The sequence below is a fragment of the Anarrhichthys ocellatus genome, unplaced genomic scaffold (assembly GCF_004355925.1).
Source record: "Anarrhichthys ocellatus isolate YVR2014 unplaced genomic scaffold, GSC_Weel_1.0 scaffold46, whole genome shotgun sequence".
NCBI lineage: Eukaryota > Metazoa > Chordata > Actinopteri > Perciformes > Anarhichadidae > Anarrhichthys > Anarrhichthys ocellatus.
In genome coordinates this window covers 17,764-34,956 of record NW_022280076.1, presented here as the reverse complement: position 1 = coordinate 34,956, position 17,193 = coordinate 17,764, and the positions used below count along the sequence as shown (strand labels likewise).

The 17,193-nt window shown below is 43.0% G+C and overlaps 1 protein-coding gene across 1 annotated transcript; it reads right to left on the bottom strand.

The window, feature by feature from the left end:
• Nucleotides 1-3,705: 3,705 nt before the first annotated feature.
• On the bottom strand, nucleotides 3,706-16,949 carry LOC116395303 (E3 ubiquitin-protein ligase CBL-like). The gene is given in 16 exon segments (XM_031869080.1): nucleotides 3,706-5,522; nucleotides 6,184-6,369; nucleotides 6,477-6,583; nucleotides 7,299-7,466; nucleotides 7,814-8,040; nucleotides 8,042-8,104; nucleotides 8,194-8,310; nucleotides 8,520-8,726; nucleotides 10,219-10,350; nucleotides 10,585-10,672; nucleotides 11,642-11,779; nucleotides 11,947-12,068; nucleotides 12,989-13,145; nucleotides 13,244-13,390; nucleotides 14,739-14,986; nucleotides 16,341-16,949. Coding segments are annotated over 16 exon segments (2,559 nt in total). The 5' UTR covers nucleotides 16,485-16,949; the 3' UTR covers nucleotides 3,706-5,214.
• Between the last annotated feature and the right edge of the window lie 244 nt (nucleotides 16,950-17,193).

The following is a 17,193-nucleotide window of genomic DNA, read 5'->3' as shown; positions in this document are numbered from 1 at the left end:
GAGACTGTTTTGTATCGTTGTTTTTCCAGAGGAATGAGAGTACTTTTCAAAATGAACCACAACAATAGTGAGTTCAGTGTGCTCTGTGTTAGCGCTGCACGAGACGGGAAGGAGCGCCGCCTCCAGACCGCTGTCAGCGCGAGCTGGAAATGACTCCAACAGTAGCTCAGATTTCCAGCTAGAGTCTGGAGGGACAGAAAACAGCTCACAGCTCACATCTGCAACCAATTCAAGCGCCCTTAGTGTAAAGCGGATAACTTTCAAACAATACTAACAAGCCAAAGTGATGGAACTACTTGCTTTTATTTTGAAGCGCTCTACATTTACGCATACACGCCTTGGATGGGGATCGAACCGCCAACCCTGCAATTAGTGGCCAACCTGCTTTACGTCTACTGTGTTTTGACAGCCTCTATAGTTCATAGCCTTATAAATAGCTCTCTGAGGCCATACTGAGGCACAGACAGCGGTGCTTTAAGCTAAACTGATTTGCTGGAGTTTAGCAGGAATGCTGTTTTCCACGTTCACCACTTTAAATTTACCCTGTTAGCATGCTAACGTGTGCTAATTAGCACTAACAAAGTACAACTGAGGCTGAAATTACAGTTTACCAGGAATTTTCTCATAAACCAGAGTATTGGACAAATGAACATTTTGACCTTAAGTTGGCGTTGGATGAAAAGCCAGAGGATCACAAAAGTTATCCATCAACTTGCTTTACTATTAAAAATTAACCTGATTAATTAATAAACTGAGAAAACTAAGCATCCAAGACATGCATCTAATAATATTTAAATATAGATAATTTGGCAGACAAACTGATCTCTTATTATGAGACAAATAAGTTTACCTCTCAGTTAAGTGTTTAGTTGTAAGGAATTTGTGCAGTGAGTTCCTCTGAGACCTAAAACAGCCTGTAGTGATTATGGACAAACCACACACATCAGATGTTAAAGAAAATACTGTTTAATTAAAAATCTTAATGGCTTAGGCATGAAAACATGGCAACACAACAAATGCTGAGGATATTAAAAAGACAATAAATAAAATCATATTTACAAAGGAAACAAATGAAGACAACTTTTTAGTCGGCAAGTTCTTGTTGAAAATGTTAGTTACCATGATGACATCACACATCACTGTTGACCAGTGACTCGGAGGGAAAGTGCGTGTGAGACAGTGATTCAACAGAAGTGTATCCTCACAGCGGCACTTTCATGGTCAGGAGTTAGTCCCCGTTAGATCGAGTGAACACAAAGCGACACATTCTCTGTAGATCAACGCGAGCCGAGGGGGCAGCATGCTGCTTTTGAGATGCTTTTGGTTTGGGGCAAAAATATTAAAGCTGCACGATTTCCGTGGAATCAACGAGACCGAAGTCTCGGATTCACCAAACCAAATCAATGTACAGTTTTTGCTAATTTTACATACTGCCCATTTGTTTTACACCAATGGGCAGTATGTTTCCTCACTACTTTAATCACATCAAGCATACTTCTGTTTCCAAGAGCCTGAAGACTGGCTTCTACAGCCATGTCGACATTTTTCAAACCTATTTTAGGTATAAAATGAAAATCTGCAGTCTTTCAAATATGCCAGTATCAACTAGAGGTGGAAGATCCCACAATATCTGGTTTCAATCAGACACTTGTTATTGTTAAAAGCAGCTAATATGCTAACATGTAAGAGAGAAATGTCATGATTTATTAGGTATGTGCATTATTAATGAGCTACTACCGCAAAATAATTGTGCAACACGCAAGGCATTTCATTTTACTATTCTCTGTTGGTGACTTCATCACATGCATGTTTGAACGAAAGAGTTTTTAATACAAACTGAAGTTATCGCTGCACACAACAGCAGCAGAGGTGCAAATATCGCAGCACGAAGAAAAGTGTTCATGTGAAAATATGATGGATCTTTTGGAATGAACTTTTGATGCGAGTATTGTTACTCAAAACAAGACTTTGTATCGGTATCCGCCCACCCTTGGTATCAACTTTCAAGTCTGCAGTACAGAAACTGAAGTACGGTTGCACATTGCATTCATTAAGTAAAAATAAATAAATGGCAGTTTGTTATTATAGCATAGAATACATTAGAACTTGTAAATAGTACCTCATAATTGCAAGAAACTTAAGTCATACAAAGCAAGAGATGCGCTTTATTTAGTTTTTTACTATGAATGCAGCGCACGACCGTTTCGCCATTACATAGCTTGTCCACCAGGGAACATTAAAGGTTTATTTTTCAGCTGTAAGATGTTCAACTTAGTAGATATCTTGGTTCCAAATCCATAACTATTGTATTCATGAACTCTCGGATATACATTTCTGTATTGATAGAGCTCAGATTATCCATTGTGGATATCTCCAAACTCTTTATATTCTGTGATTGAATGTGAATAAATGAGACAAACTGTCTGGAATAAAAGGCTCCAACTAAGAAGAGAAGAGGTGTAGATTTAAGTGACAGGGACTGTTTGTCTGCTGCTGGCATGTGCAGGTTGCGATTGACAGAAGGCACATTAACGTGTTACTGCAGAAATCAGAAGTGACAACTGAAAATCTATTTTTGGGAGAGGAAAAATAAAAGGAGGAAACTGTACTTGTGCAAAACGCTTCCGACATATCGTCTGTGTTTGAATTGTGAAAGTGGACTCTTATCTTGTTTCTGGCAGTGACTGGTTATTAATAGGTGGAGCCTGCAGACATGCACACAATGACAACACTGATGTTTGATAATGTTAACCATGTGAATTACTATCAATTAATCTTTTGGTCTAAATTTGTGGAAAATGTCCATTTAAAATGTCCTAAAGCCCAAGTTGGTGTCTTCAGAGTGCTAGTTTTTTTCCAATCAACACTTCAAAACCCCCCAAATTATCGAGTCACTATCCCATAAGACAAAAATAAAACCACAAAATCCTTACAACTGAGGTGCTGGAGCTTTTGATATTTTCACAATATCAAAAATAATTGCAGGTACATTTTTCTGTCAATCATGTAATCTAATATCTTTGTACCGTGGCATTGCAACAGTGATCTTTAAACTCTAATGTCGGTAAGGTAACGATAAGCAGGAAAATCCAATCATTGGAATGTTTCTGTAATAATGTGTCATTAGTGAATGCTCGTCCACAAACACGGCCAACATTACATAATGTCTGCTTCAGCGTCTGTTCGTTACATTCTACCCTGGCGTGTTACCGAGTGCCTGAGTCCTCATGACCACCGTCTGTGTTTTTGCTTTAGGGCTCCATGTATATCCCTCCATCATCTGATTCCTCAGCTGTCTGTACATAATGTGAGCTTAATCACATCAACATGTGAGAGGAAAGCTAACGGGACACGATAAAGGGATAGTTCACATTTTTAGAAGTGGGTTTGCATGAGGCACTTGTTTTCATTGTATTACCTACAGTACGGAGGAGCAAATAGGAGTAACGGCACAGGAGCAAAGCAATGCACCGCTGTGGCAAAATGTTTAGCCGCCGACAACAACCTATACCGGTTAAAGTGTACGCTATCTTTAGAGTATGTTCACCGCTTTACCTTCAGACAACAGCCCTTTGAGACAGGGACCTGAAGCCATTCTCTATGCTCTCATCTTACCTCTCAGAACAAACGAGTTTGTGGTCTACCGCTGCCTCGCTCGGTTGGTTAGTTTGTGTAATTGTGTGACTTTGGTGTTTTAAAGGGTTGTTTCGGATTTACAAAAGTCACACAATAACACAAAAACTAACCAAAGGAGGCGGCGGTAGACCAGCAACTCCTGTGTTTTGCAAGATAACACAGACAATGACTGTTTTTGTCAATGGAGTCTAGTAGCTCTGAAGAGAGCATATATAACATCAAGTAAAGCAGTGAAAACTCTCGAAATAATTGATATTGTGGCTAAAATATGTTTAGCTGCTGAGCTCGTCCTCAGTAGTACATTACTTTGCTCCTGTGCCGTTACTCCCGTTTGTTTCTCCCAACTGGGGGCAAAATGATCGATTATGGATAAGTACCTCATACGTCCCCCCACTTCAAACTATCTGAACTATCCCTTTAAAGTCCTTTTGCTTGTTAGTAAGACACCATGAGATTAAACAGAAGCGTTACAGTAAATAGACCAGCCTTCGGTGGCAGGCAATCATGGAATTAAATGACAAACTAGACTCCTGAAAATCCAGCCAGTTAGTACTACACTCAGCACAACAATTTATGAGAGTACTTAAACATTAAATCTTGTTATTTCATTATAGAACCATTATTGAACCGTGAGCTGAGAGGAAATATGGAGTCAAGTTCAAGTGGTCAAATACCATCGAAACAAAATACGGAGCGAGGCCACAGCGACGCGTACGAAACGAAGCCCTGCAATACTGCACTGCGACTAAACATTCACATTCATCAGCATTGAGCACACACACACACACACACACACACACACACACACACACACACACACAACAGCGTTAATCACAAATTTTCCGACAGAACTAGCGTCGCTACATATTCGTACGCCACAAAATTTGCCAAGAAGCCCGTAAAAAGCACCAAAACCGAACGGGAACCGAGTCAGAAGCGACTATCCGCGGGGTCCTTCTACTGATCACTGTAGCTTCAAACACTTAGCGTAATGAGAGAAGGTACTCTGGACTGAGGGGGGGAAACGATGCCACAGCACGAGTGGACCTCAGCGAAGTACAACGGGGTCAGAACTTGGCTACAGAGAGCTCACATTAAAAAGGCTTCCATTCTCCGTGTATGCTGCGTTCAGGTCATATCGGACTCGACTGAGCTGCTTCGTGAACCCAAACTGGACTGACCAACGGATACTTCTGTTCAAGGGAGCCAAAAAAACCTCAATCGTCAAGTGGCGATTACGAGTAAACAAGAGATTTTAAGGGCTTCAATGTCAAAACAATTGGCATTGGCATAACAGTAGTCCAAGATAATTAAAATAATACATTTTAACACAAAACTCCACTTAGAAAAGCAAGTAATACCTGCCGCAGAAATGACTTTGGGTCTTTTCAAAGACTACAACTTGCAGATAATGTCTTCTGATATAACGTGAACGCAGCTACTTTACTTCACTCTTCAGAGTAAAGTACTTGTGGCCCTGCAGGAAAGTGCTTGGTAAATGCTATCCATGATAATGGCACAGAGTGAGACAGAGACGAGACAGAGATAGAGATAGAGAGGGGGGTGTGCCTGCAGCGACTATGTGGCGATGGAGACAAACTCTCGCAGGATGTTCTTGGCCGTCTCCAGGTTGTTCTGGGCGATCAGCAGGGCTTTCTGGATGTCCTGAATGGAGTAGCCCTGGGACACCAAGCATTCAATCTCCCCGTTTAAGGTCTGGCTTCCAGGAGGAGGAGGAGGAGAGGAGGAAGCAGAGGAGGGACCGGGGAGGTCCGGCAATGGAGCAGGAAATTCCCGGTTTACAGGCCGAGGCCGCCGGTCGGAGTTGGCTCGCCGTGGGAGAGGTTTGGGGGGACGTTCAGGTTCGGCTCCTGCTGCAAACATACCTAGAAATACACAGGTGAGTAGGCAACGGTCAGTAAGAGTGGGGGAAAAGTACCTGAGGGAATACCAGGTTTTGGGGGGTCAGAGAAGTGAAAACAGATGGATAATACTCCTCAGTCGATTGTAGATTTATTCTAATACCAATCTCAGACGGATAAGCCTTATGTTTTATATTACCGCCATATTTCTGGGGTTCCGGTGTAGTCAGCGAATATCCGTCGTGCGCTGCACATTGTTCAGTCTGATTAGCAAAGTGTACGACCGAATTGATCACATTTTAAACAAATAAAAAATATTTTATCATCGTTAGAACCGGTGGATTCTGGGGTTGCATTTTGGCAACTGCGTCCCGCCTCTTTTGTTCTCCACACAGGTTGTTTTACATTCAACCAAAGCCTGCTTGAATGTGATTGGTCAAGACTACTCGGATGACAAACAGAAACCAGAACGCTTCAGATACCGACAACATCTTGTCCCGTTAGCATGGATCACACTATGATGGGGGTTGTAATAATGATGGCTGGCTACAAACTTTATCCAAAAGACAGAACAACAACCGTAAAGAACATTTAAATATGTTTTGCCTCAGCAGCCAGACACTTGGTGGCATTCTACCTTAAAACAGCAGATAAAAAGCGAAAAACAATTTGTAGAAATACATACTGGCGTCTACTGCACTGTCGATGCCGAGACTGCTGAAGGCCGCTGAGGGACCGCCCATATCCGACATGGTTCTTCTGGTGGGGGCGAGAGGGAGGACCGGTCTGGGACAGTCGTACTCGTAAATATCCTCCTCAATGATCTCCTCCTCCTTGTCCTGGGGAGCCACAGCTGTATGTTGAGGTTGGTCTGAAAAACAAACGCCTGTAGTCAATATTACAACACACAGCTCACATACGGAGCGGCCAGAACAAAAGTAATGTCATATAATGGCTATAACTGGGTGTGAGTGTTACCCAGTTCAGAGGCCTGTGCCGTGTCACAGGAACCAGCCTGGGCCTGGATGTTACACATGGACTCATAGACTATGGGCTCCTCGGAGTCACTGTTGGCCACCTCGCTGCTGAGACGAGGGGAGAGAGAATCAAATAACAATTTGGAACCCTACTAGTGGTCACTTTATGTGCAGTAAAAAAAGTAAAACAAAAAAATATTAAGAGCAACTTGACCAGAATAAAGCATTTAAGTCTATAAAACATTCATCACAGGTCTGAACACATATGATTAGGGATGTATTTGACTTTTAGCCTCGCACCGTAACATACAGCTCACTAGTTCTATCTTTTCAGAAGCTTCTCTATTCATTCTTCCTCTCCTGTACTTTAGGACTCTTTCATCACTTCATCAACGCAACAAGCGTGCGTTACATCGCTGCCTTGTTGTCACACATTGCGTCATCCCCTTTAAATTATTCAAACAAAGGAGGTGAAACACAGCAAATAAGTGGGAGGGAGGTATTTGTGGGTTTAGGACTGGGACCTCCATGGGCAAACAAAACTGAGGCTCCAGAGCCCTCTGGTGGACCAAAACAAAAAGACTCCAGATACATTATTGCAGCATTTACTCCGGTTTTACTTATTGCGGCTAAACCTGCGCACAAAAAAGACTTTAAGGCAACATTTATACTTGGCCAGGTGGATAATTACAATCAGACAAAAAAAGGCCAAACTGCACTGAGCTGCAAAACCTTATGGGCATGTTAGTGCTGTTATATCATCATATCAGGATAATGAATGGACCCAGGGAGCATTTGCATCACCGCTGGTTCTCCTGTCTACCTGATGTCGTTGTGGTGGTTCGCCTGGACCGGAGGCGGGGGCACCAAGGAGCCCGTTATGACCCAGGAGGCCCCAGCAGCAGGGAGAGAGGTGGGACTCATGTACTCATTCTCCTCACAGTCAGACAACGGCTTCTCCCCACCCGACGCCGCCGACGCTGGCACAGATCTGATCAAATACAGACAACACAAAGCGTGGTGAGATTTTGAACGGGTAATAACTTTTGCAATAACGTAGGAAAGAGACGTGTGGCATAGTTGTGGGTGATACTTGCATCGTTCCTATTTCATGTAAATGTCTTCTGTATTCCAGCATCGTGTACTTAAAAGTCCAAACAGGGTGAACTTGCTTGTAATATGCCAGCAGGGTGCACATCATGCTTTATATTTAAGAGGATCTGACTCACTTAACTTCCTCACATATCTTTCCAGCGACATGCCTAGGGTGGGACTTAAAATGGAAATATACTTAAGACAGGAACTACATATCCATCTCACAGCAGCAGAGCTCGGTACCTTGCAGCCAAGCAGTAGACGGCGTTCGTAGCTGCCTGGGGTTTGCTTCCCTCCCCACTGGTTCCGTTGTTCTGAGGGGTGGAGGACAAGGCTGGCAGGGCCTTGGTTGCCGGACGCGGGACCATGTAGTTGGAAGCCCAGGCGGCCTGGTCCGGGGTGGAGGGCAGCGGCCTCCTCTGGAGTCTGGAGTCCTGGCCGACAAGTGAGGGGCGCTCCGGAGGGGGGGGGAGGGGGCAGCTCTCTCAGGGCTGGAGGCAGAGGTAGAGGCTTGTCTCTGTGAGTGGCCGGCATCTGCAGTGGAGGTAGTGGGTCGACGGCGGTGTTGTCAACTGGCAGTAGATTAGATGTTTTGTCTCTCTGTTAAACTCACACACACTTACCTTGGCTGTGGCTCCCTGAGTCTGTGCGCTGTGGGAGCTGGAGGGTCTCTGCTGCAGGAGGTCCAGCCTGGGGGGCACTGGAGGCAGCTGAGACACTGGAGAGGGCGGGCGCTCTACCTACACACATGCACACACATCTACATTTAGAGAAGTTAAATTGCACTGCTACAATCTAAACAAATACAATAAAGACAGTTCTATAACCTTATCTTAGTCAGCAGTGACTAAAATGAGCCCACATGGATTCCTGAGACTAAATCCGGTGAGCGTCTGCTGATTGGATGTCTGTGGATCATAACGTGTGTGTGTGTGTGTGATCCTCTTACCTTGGTGCAGGCCAGCCTGCTCATAACAAGGTGGTCCTCCAGGCGATCATCGTCTTCCTCGTCGTTGCAGGCAGCTTCTGCTCTGCTGGAACCCTGAAAACCAGCAAAGGAAGCCCCGCTGGCCTTTGGATGGAACGGGTCCACCACGATGGGCTCTGTACCTTTGATCTCACAGCGGCAAAACGGGCAGCCTTGACCCTCCGACTCCTGAGACACACAAGAAGCAAAGTTTAAAAAGTGAGACCGTTGTCAGATATGACACCCTTAGCTTTTGCTCACACACACACAAATGACAGCTTTAAGCATCTCTCTAACTGAGCAAGAACCCATAGGAAGATACAGGGAAGTTGAAGTCTACCCATGAGCCACAGCAAGATAGACTAAAGCAGCTCAACATTGAAAAATGTCGAATCCCTCTGAATTAACAAATTAGTAACCTTCGTCACCAGTGCTTCTACCTGTTTGCCACGCCATGCATAGTCTCACATAGCTAACACTGATCAGGTAATCAGTTTCCTCCTGAATCACAGGTGTAAGGGGGCGTGGCCTGGACAACAAAGGGAAGTGAATTGTTTGGGGTGAGGAGAAAGAGAATGCTTTCTGAGGTAGACGGAGGAGTCCTGTAGCCTTCAGTCGAGAGTGGAAAAAGCATTTAGCTCCCGTTAATGGTTGCACCTCGTCCCTGTGATGTGAACAAGTAACTGTGATTTGAGGACCAAAACTACTGAGCAGAGGACTGGAAATCAAACTAAAGCCGGATTACCAATTCCTAATCCTACGCCTGGTAAGTTTTTTTTTTTTTTTTTTTTTTTTTAAATATATATTCAATTTTAGCTTTTTGAACATTTTGGATGACTTGGGACAGTCTAGCAGAACTCTGACGGCACCTTAAATTACATTTATATAACTCGCAACAAAACAACAAAGCCCTAGTTGTCGGGGAATTTCCACAGCAACAATCATGTCCTACTAATACACAAATTTTACAATAATTACTTCCTATAAATTGTCAATTACTTATTTGACTTACTTAGCAATTGTGAATGAAAAACTTCAAACTTCTAGATGTTTTAAATGTAAATGGATTATGCCCTTTGAGCAGCTGGAAGGCTTTTATTGTGAAACGTGTGCAGGAAGTGGTGAGTCTCATTGACGCTAGCTTAACAGCCATCAAAACAAATGGCAATGAGGAAGCTAATGGTGATACATATGCATCAAAACAGCGTTTCTGTTGAAGAAGATACAATGGTATCAGTTGCCTGTTGGAAACTGCTGTCTCATAGCAAAGTAAACCGTCAAATATTATAAATATAGCGTACACTTACACCGATTTATTTTCTACGTTGCTTTGCTGTTGTGCATTGACTCTTATCTGCTTCTCAGAACTAGGGGGCGTGTCATTTACTGGAGGTAATACAGTGAGTATGGATAAGCGCCTCTTAGAACAACACTTCAAAACACCAGAACTATCCCTTTTAAGCCTGGTTCTCCCTGCAGTTGAGGTAAATAAGTGCCACTGTTGAAGAATTTATGTTCATCAAAAAAGGCCAGAGAGCCAAAAAGAATCGTAGCAAGACCGGATCGAACACGGAGCTTGGTTTAAATAAATGTTCACAGCAGTTAGAAAGAGACTTTCCTTCAGACTGACGGGATTTACAGAGCTGCAAGAAAACAGTGTAATAAAATATCATAGCCTCACCTGCCACGCAGTGAGACAGGAGGTGCACATCAGGTGTCTGCAGGGCTCGATCTTCACATCCTTGTCGTTCTCTGCACAGATCTTGCAGAGCTGGAAGGTGGAGCCCATCTCACAGTACAGCTCATACTGCTCCTGCAGGGATTAAGGGGGAAGAGACATATTGATACTTGTTCATATTGAAGATGGTAGTTGACACTTACTCGTCAAACCGTTCTCAACCTAGAGTGTTTAACTCATTCATTGTTACTGGGCTCTATATTGCAGCATAACATGGAGACACTGATGTGCCTTGTGCATCTTTTGCAGTGGGACTACTGCACTTGTAGTGTCCTGAGTGACTGGTTTACAGATGATAAACAAACGAACCTGAGTAACTTTGATGTGGTCCTGTGGAGAAGGTTCACACAGCCCTGTTAGGTCTGGGTTCTGTGCGCGACCATCAGGGAACAGGTAGCTGGAGATCCACCGCAAACACAAACACGCATGATGATTAGTCATAATTCTCTGTGCATTCGTCACTACGAGAGGATCCCTTTCCCCTTATTTTTCATTTTAAATATTGATGGGCGGTAAAATCAAGTATCCCTGTCTCAGCTGAATGGTGTTTGAATGCATTTAAACTGCAGTTCCTCTCACTGACATTAGATGTTGGCTTCCAAACACTCCTACAGTACCTCATATTTTGTGTTGCACTCCTAAATATTTAGTAACTTTTTTTGTAAAGTGATGATTGTTTGCCACATATCGAAGATATGTCGAAGATATCGAAGATATGCCACATGTCGAAGATATGTGGCATATACGTTTTCTTTACAGCCGCGTTTCATGGCCACAGTGGAGGAAGGTTTGATACTTTTTAAAGATATATTTTCCGTGGAGCATTCTTTGCATGCTATAATAAACGACTACAAGGAAAAAAGGTTATTTTACTCATTGTTGAAGCTCTATGTGCTGACTTTTTGTAATGTTACTTCTGCCTTTAGCTTCAGACCCTTCAGCATCCACTGTTGTGATCTTTGGCCTAGTGGATCGTACAGTGAAGTGAAACTGTAGAGCTGCACTGGGAGTTGATGACTTTAAACCCTTATTGTGTAAAGTCATCAATAGTGCACCAGACTCAACCCAAAGTCTGGCCGTCTGTCCCTGTTTGTACCCGGTTATCAGAGAGATTCAATCATCTCTAGCATTGATACCCTACTTTGTTATTTGAGTTGCATTCAGCAATCCAAAAAAACAGTTTTTAAACAAGATATTAACACAATAGAAGACTATAACATGCCTTCAATACGCTGACTAAAAGAGCTACTCTGGAGTCATTGTGGCAATCTCTAATCTTTTCTCTAATCCCTAGAGGCATGTATAACTCAATGTACCCTAAAATGTATAAATTGGTGCATTGACACTGTGTTGCAGGGGGACTCACAATCCCTCTCTGTATCCATCAATGAGGGCCTGAAAGAGCGGTTTGTTATGGGGGATGGTCTGCAGGATGTTCCCGTCAGCTGTCACGTAGCCGATAGCCCACTGGCCCAGCCGGGTGCAGCTCAGCCTGAAGATGTAGCTGAGAGAGGAGACACAAATCTCAAACAAGCGTGTTGCAGCAACATGTTTAACGCGGTTACCTATACTTTGATTCTTCACCTATCCCTCTTTAGACTTATCTTAAAAACACGAGGAAGCATGGTCCGCGTCATTCTAAAGGTTTGTGTGTGTGTGTGTGTGTCTCACCTGCCGGGTTTGTGGATGAACCTGTGCAGTCGAGCCTTGACCTCGTCGTAGGTTAGGAAGGCCATGTAACCCGGGTGTGTGACTGCCAGACTGTTCCAGTTCCTTAAAAGAGACGACCACGGCTACAACACACACACACACACACACACACACAAATAATTCATGAAGATTCATACAGATTCCAACTGTTTCAATGGTGCTGGTATGACAAGTGTAGCCTTATTCTTTCAGCTGAACCCCCAGCAGTGTAAAATAGATTTGGAAGCAAATTAAAAAGGCTTACTTTTATATCCTATAATCCACCACAGCATAAAAGTACCCAAAGCAAAGTACGCAAGGCAATGCATTACACTGTAAGCGCATGACTACAACACGCAGCACAGCGACACGCGGCTCAAGAAGCTGTCGCACATAAGTGAATCCAGGAAAAGAGAAGATAAACTGGGTCCATCTTTTCTCAATAAATGCTGACTTCTGGATTTTAAAACACATTGAAGTTATTGGAGATGTTTGGACAATGTTATCGTCAAACTATTTGGTACCGCCCCATGTGAAAGAGAGCCCACTTAGCGCTTTGAATCATGTTCTTAAATCGATTTCATAGTTGCAGCTGAAAGAATAAGGCTAGATGTTGTCATGCACGCTATAAGAATAACGGAACGGAACGGAATACACACATGTAGTCAGATCTATCCGGCCACCTTTAATAATTTATCTATAAAAATACACTAATGCAATTTCCATAATGGAACAATCCCCCAGATCAATGATCGATAATCATCTAAGGCCACGAGTGAGCTCTTAGATCAGACTCACAGGAGACATTAACCTTTAATAATCAAGGACTGCTGATGTTTTCTTGATCGATAAGATAATCAATTTCTGCAGCACAGCAGCCTCTGAACTGAGTGAAGGCCTCTAAATGTTAAAGCTTTAAACTAAAACGTGACTCATAACTCAAGACAGTGCTTCACTGAATAACTACATGGATCTGCCGATACCGTAACGTCCCCCAGAACGCTCTTGTTGTCACGAGTCGTACCTGGAAGAGCCTGGTGAAGATGTCGAACTCAAAGACGGAGATGTAGTCGTTGCACGTGAGGTCGATGGTGGACTTGAGAGCCATGGCCTCCAAGCCCGAGCTGATTGGGTGAAACTCGTGGAGAGCCTGACGAAACGTCCTCCACGGCACTATGGTCCTGCAGTACACGGGAGGGGAGGGGGGGCAGAAAGTTAAAGGGTTTGTAGGAATCTAACATTTATCATCGCTTTTTTTCAACCTAAAGTAAAAACTCACTTGTCCCCAAATGACCGTCTCCAAAATTCTGCAGCATCAGCTTTGGTGATCCTGAAGTTGTCTCCCTGAAATAAGCCATTGGGGAAGATGGCTTTTAGCTCGGCAAGCATGTGACTGAAGATCAGAGACAGCTTGGTGAGGTTTCGCCTGAGTACCAACAAAAAAAGCAGATACAAGTTAGTCAGGGATATTATCCGACTAAGTTCTAATATTTGTCCAAATTCATATAACAAGATGGAAAGATTACAGCCATTCAACAACCATGTATGAATGTGCTTATCTATTAGTAAACAAGGCAAATCACACATGTATTTACAGGCTTTATTATTCTTTCCACTCCCGCTGAACGCTTTCTAGTGACAAGGAACTTTCCCATAATTCCGCGTACAAAGATGTCAGTGAAACTTTGAAATGTTCAGCTTTATTAGGGTATGCAAGCTTAAAATCTTTAATACGCTGCAAAATATTCCACTTTTTCTACTTTTAAAATGGGTGTAACGTTCAAACCTAGCCCTTTTGTAAAACAAACTTTTAAAAAAATGTATCTTTATGGTTCATAAACAAACGGCTATTTCTGTAATGAGCCACTATTTTTCAGCTAAAGGGCACCCACTCTTTAGAGGATGGAGTAGCGTGAGCGCTCACACCTGTTGAGGGGGAGGACAGGAAGTAAGTCCTTTGAGACAGGACTGTACTTGGTAAATCCCCGTGACCGATACTTTTGCTAACCGTCACAATAGTTGTTGATGCAGAGCATCGATGAGGAAATGCTTAATCAACAAATCTGAGTGCGTCAGAGGAAGGATGAACTTTCGCTTAGTGATGACTTTCTGAGAAACGGGAAGTGGATCTGATTGCGACAGTTTAATCAGATCTTCATGCTTCATTTGGGTGATTTTTTTTTTTTCTTTTTTTATTTATTTTTTTTTTTTTATTTTTTACTTCAGATCACGTGGCTGCTGTGCTTCTGCCAAAATGACATAAGTTGGATTTCATCACAGTGATGGAAAGTCTAAAAATGGAGTGTGGAGAAAGTTCTTACATGATCCTATCATCCGAGAAGATTAATGGCTGCTTACCAAATGAGGCCACTGCAATCTAAATGAATTACTTTCATATGTTTTTCAAAGTCGTGAGGGAACAACACCGTAACAGACAAGAGGGCTCACTGGAAAAAGTTTGCTTCTTCCTTGTATGAATACTGCAGACGAAAGCATTAGCATGAAACTTCCTATTCTAAATCAGGAAATACTACGTGCAATTTTTTACTGTGCAGCCGTGTAATATGTAATGAATTAACTTTTTAGATTAGATAGAGGTAGCATCAGTCAGCAGAAGTTCTGCTAGTTGGGGCAGTTTTATACCATCGTGATCTTCAGGGCTCGTTTTATGGATACGGAACTAATTTAAACGATGATAAGCCTGAAATGCAACACCCGTCAATTACCCAAACACACTTCATCACGTGACATTTCATCAGGATATATAAGCCAACCTGGGCTGGGAGTTCTCCTCATACATCCTCTCCTTGGCCTCTTTAAAAAGGCTCATGGTCTGCTTGGTCTTGTTGGTCAAGTTCTCCATGACCACGCGAAAATAATCGTTCTCCCCGAGAATCTCCATTTTGCCCTCGTATCGGGACAGAATGGTGCGTAGGTGCTGGTAGGTGTCCGGCAGCAGGTCCAGGATGTAGGGGGGGCTGTTCTTCAACGCCACCTTGGGGTTCTGGCACAAACGCACCACCTGGATAGCACACACGGTAGTAGAAGACGGGCTCACAATAGGTCACGTCTATGTGCTCATGTGGAGACAAAGTGTTTTTGCTTGTTGGAATCATGCCTGCTGTCTATACTATTACAAGATCATGTCCTTACACGTCGAAATATCTGAAGTTATCAAAGTGAAAGTTCTGCAAACATCACATCGGGGGCTTTCACACTGAACAGCGACTTGGCTCTCAATCCAGCGGTTTCTTTTAAAAAGATTTGTGGAGGCATTTTACTTTTGGCTCGGGCAGTAAGAAAGAGGAAGGAACACAGCGCAGTGTACAGTAGGTGTTAATATATAAACTGAGAGAAACGGCAGGAAGGCTCTGTGTGTGTGTGTGTGTGTGTGTGTGTGTGTTAATGTTTGCTTTGCAACACGACAATTCGTTAAATCTATTGTTTACTTCTGAGGGAACAGAGTTGGGAGATGTGGTTGAAATAGCAAGATAAGAATAATTCAAAAATCAATATGCAAATACTCAGAAAATGTATGCAAAAATCACAAAGAAATCCAACTCATTTTCTTACAATACACACTACTGCATTACTGTATTATCCCCAGTCTTAAGTGGAAGCATATGACTGGAAGTTTAAAAAAAACAAAGTTTTAAAACCAACAGCAGAACGGATCAATCAGTGCCATGTGACCCAAAGACCCATCATACTGTCGAGTAAATGAGACAGCACAGTGCAAACTGTGTATTGTACTCTTGTCTTATCTGATATCTGTCTCTCTTCTGTCTCTGGCCCCCTCTGAACTAATATCTCGTCTCTTCATCCCTCTCTGCTTTCTTCTCTCCTGACTGGCTCAGTTAAGATTGTGGAGAAGATGAGCAGGAGTGACAGTCGGTGATGCGAAACTAACTAACACACACCTCTTTTTAATCTAATGCCAAACGTAATGCAGAGACCCATGAAGTGTGTCCACAAAGTCATCAACAGATTAGCATCACTGTGACCTCATGCACTATAAATTACCCCAATTAGATAATGCATCTGGGACCCTTTTGAGGGTTTGATATGGTCATAGAGACCATGTAGACAGTCCCACAACTAAATGCTAAAATACTTCCCGATATGGATCTCTAATCACTGATTATCGAGTATGAAAATTTGTTGCACAATAGGTTTTGGATACATGTCTGTTTATAACCAGTTCATAAGAATACAGTTGTTTGCCCATGATGATAATAAAAGAGGGAAGCTAGGAGTGGATGTTTTTCTGATCTAAGCTAACTAACGTTACTGATAACTGACAAAAGTCAAGTGACTCGCTTTCAGTTCCCTGTTTTGTGTTTTTTTTTTTCTTGGTACCCAAACAGTGTCAGTACCTTATCCATGAGTTTCCAGCATTTCTCCACCATTTTCTTATCGACCACTGCAGGTTGGTGCGGCTGCAGAGGCTGCTGGTGCGGCTGAAAGGCGTCCTTCATCAAGCCGATGAGCCCGGCGCCCCTCCTCGGATTTCCGGCCATCAATTCGGTCGGCAGACCGGGGGTTTAGCCCCGGGGGCTGAGGATAGCCAACCAAGTGATTATTCCTCACACGTTCCTCAACAAAACAACCGCTGTGTGTGTGTTTTTGTTGCGACCTATCTATACTTCAACACTTGTGATCGTTTGTCATGCAGAGGCTGTTGCAAGAGCAGAACAAAACGTCTGTGTGTACTCTGTGCGCGACGCAGCTAACAGCTAGCATGCTACATTTGAAAAAAAAAAAGAAGCCTATTCTCAATTTTAATTCAGTCGCCAAAATAAAAGCTTTAGGACATACTCGTTGTGTAGTAGGTGTCTGCTGTCAGACTGCTAGCTATCTCTTCTTGGCGACAGCAACTTAAATCCCCCTGAGAAATCCACCCGGCTTATAATAAAGTCGGGGTGTTAATAAGCCACATAAGCGATCAACAAACAGGTTGTGCAGCAGTTCCAGCCAACGACAGGGCAGCAGATAAACAAGGATGTCCGGCACGCAGCCTTCAAAATAAAAGAGGGTGGCCATTGAACATGCAAAACTGCGATGAAAAATGCAGCAAAATTGTTTTTTTGCAATACTACCATGTCAGAATACTGCAATTCTAAAATAAAGTACTGCATCAAGAGCTACGGATAACATGTAAAGTACTCAAAATACTGTACTTAACCACAATTTTTGAGGTAATTGCACTTTTTTATGTTTCTTAATACT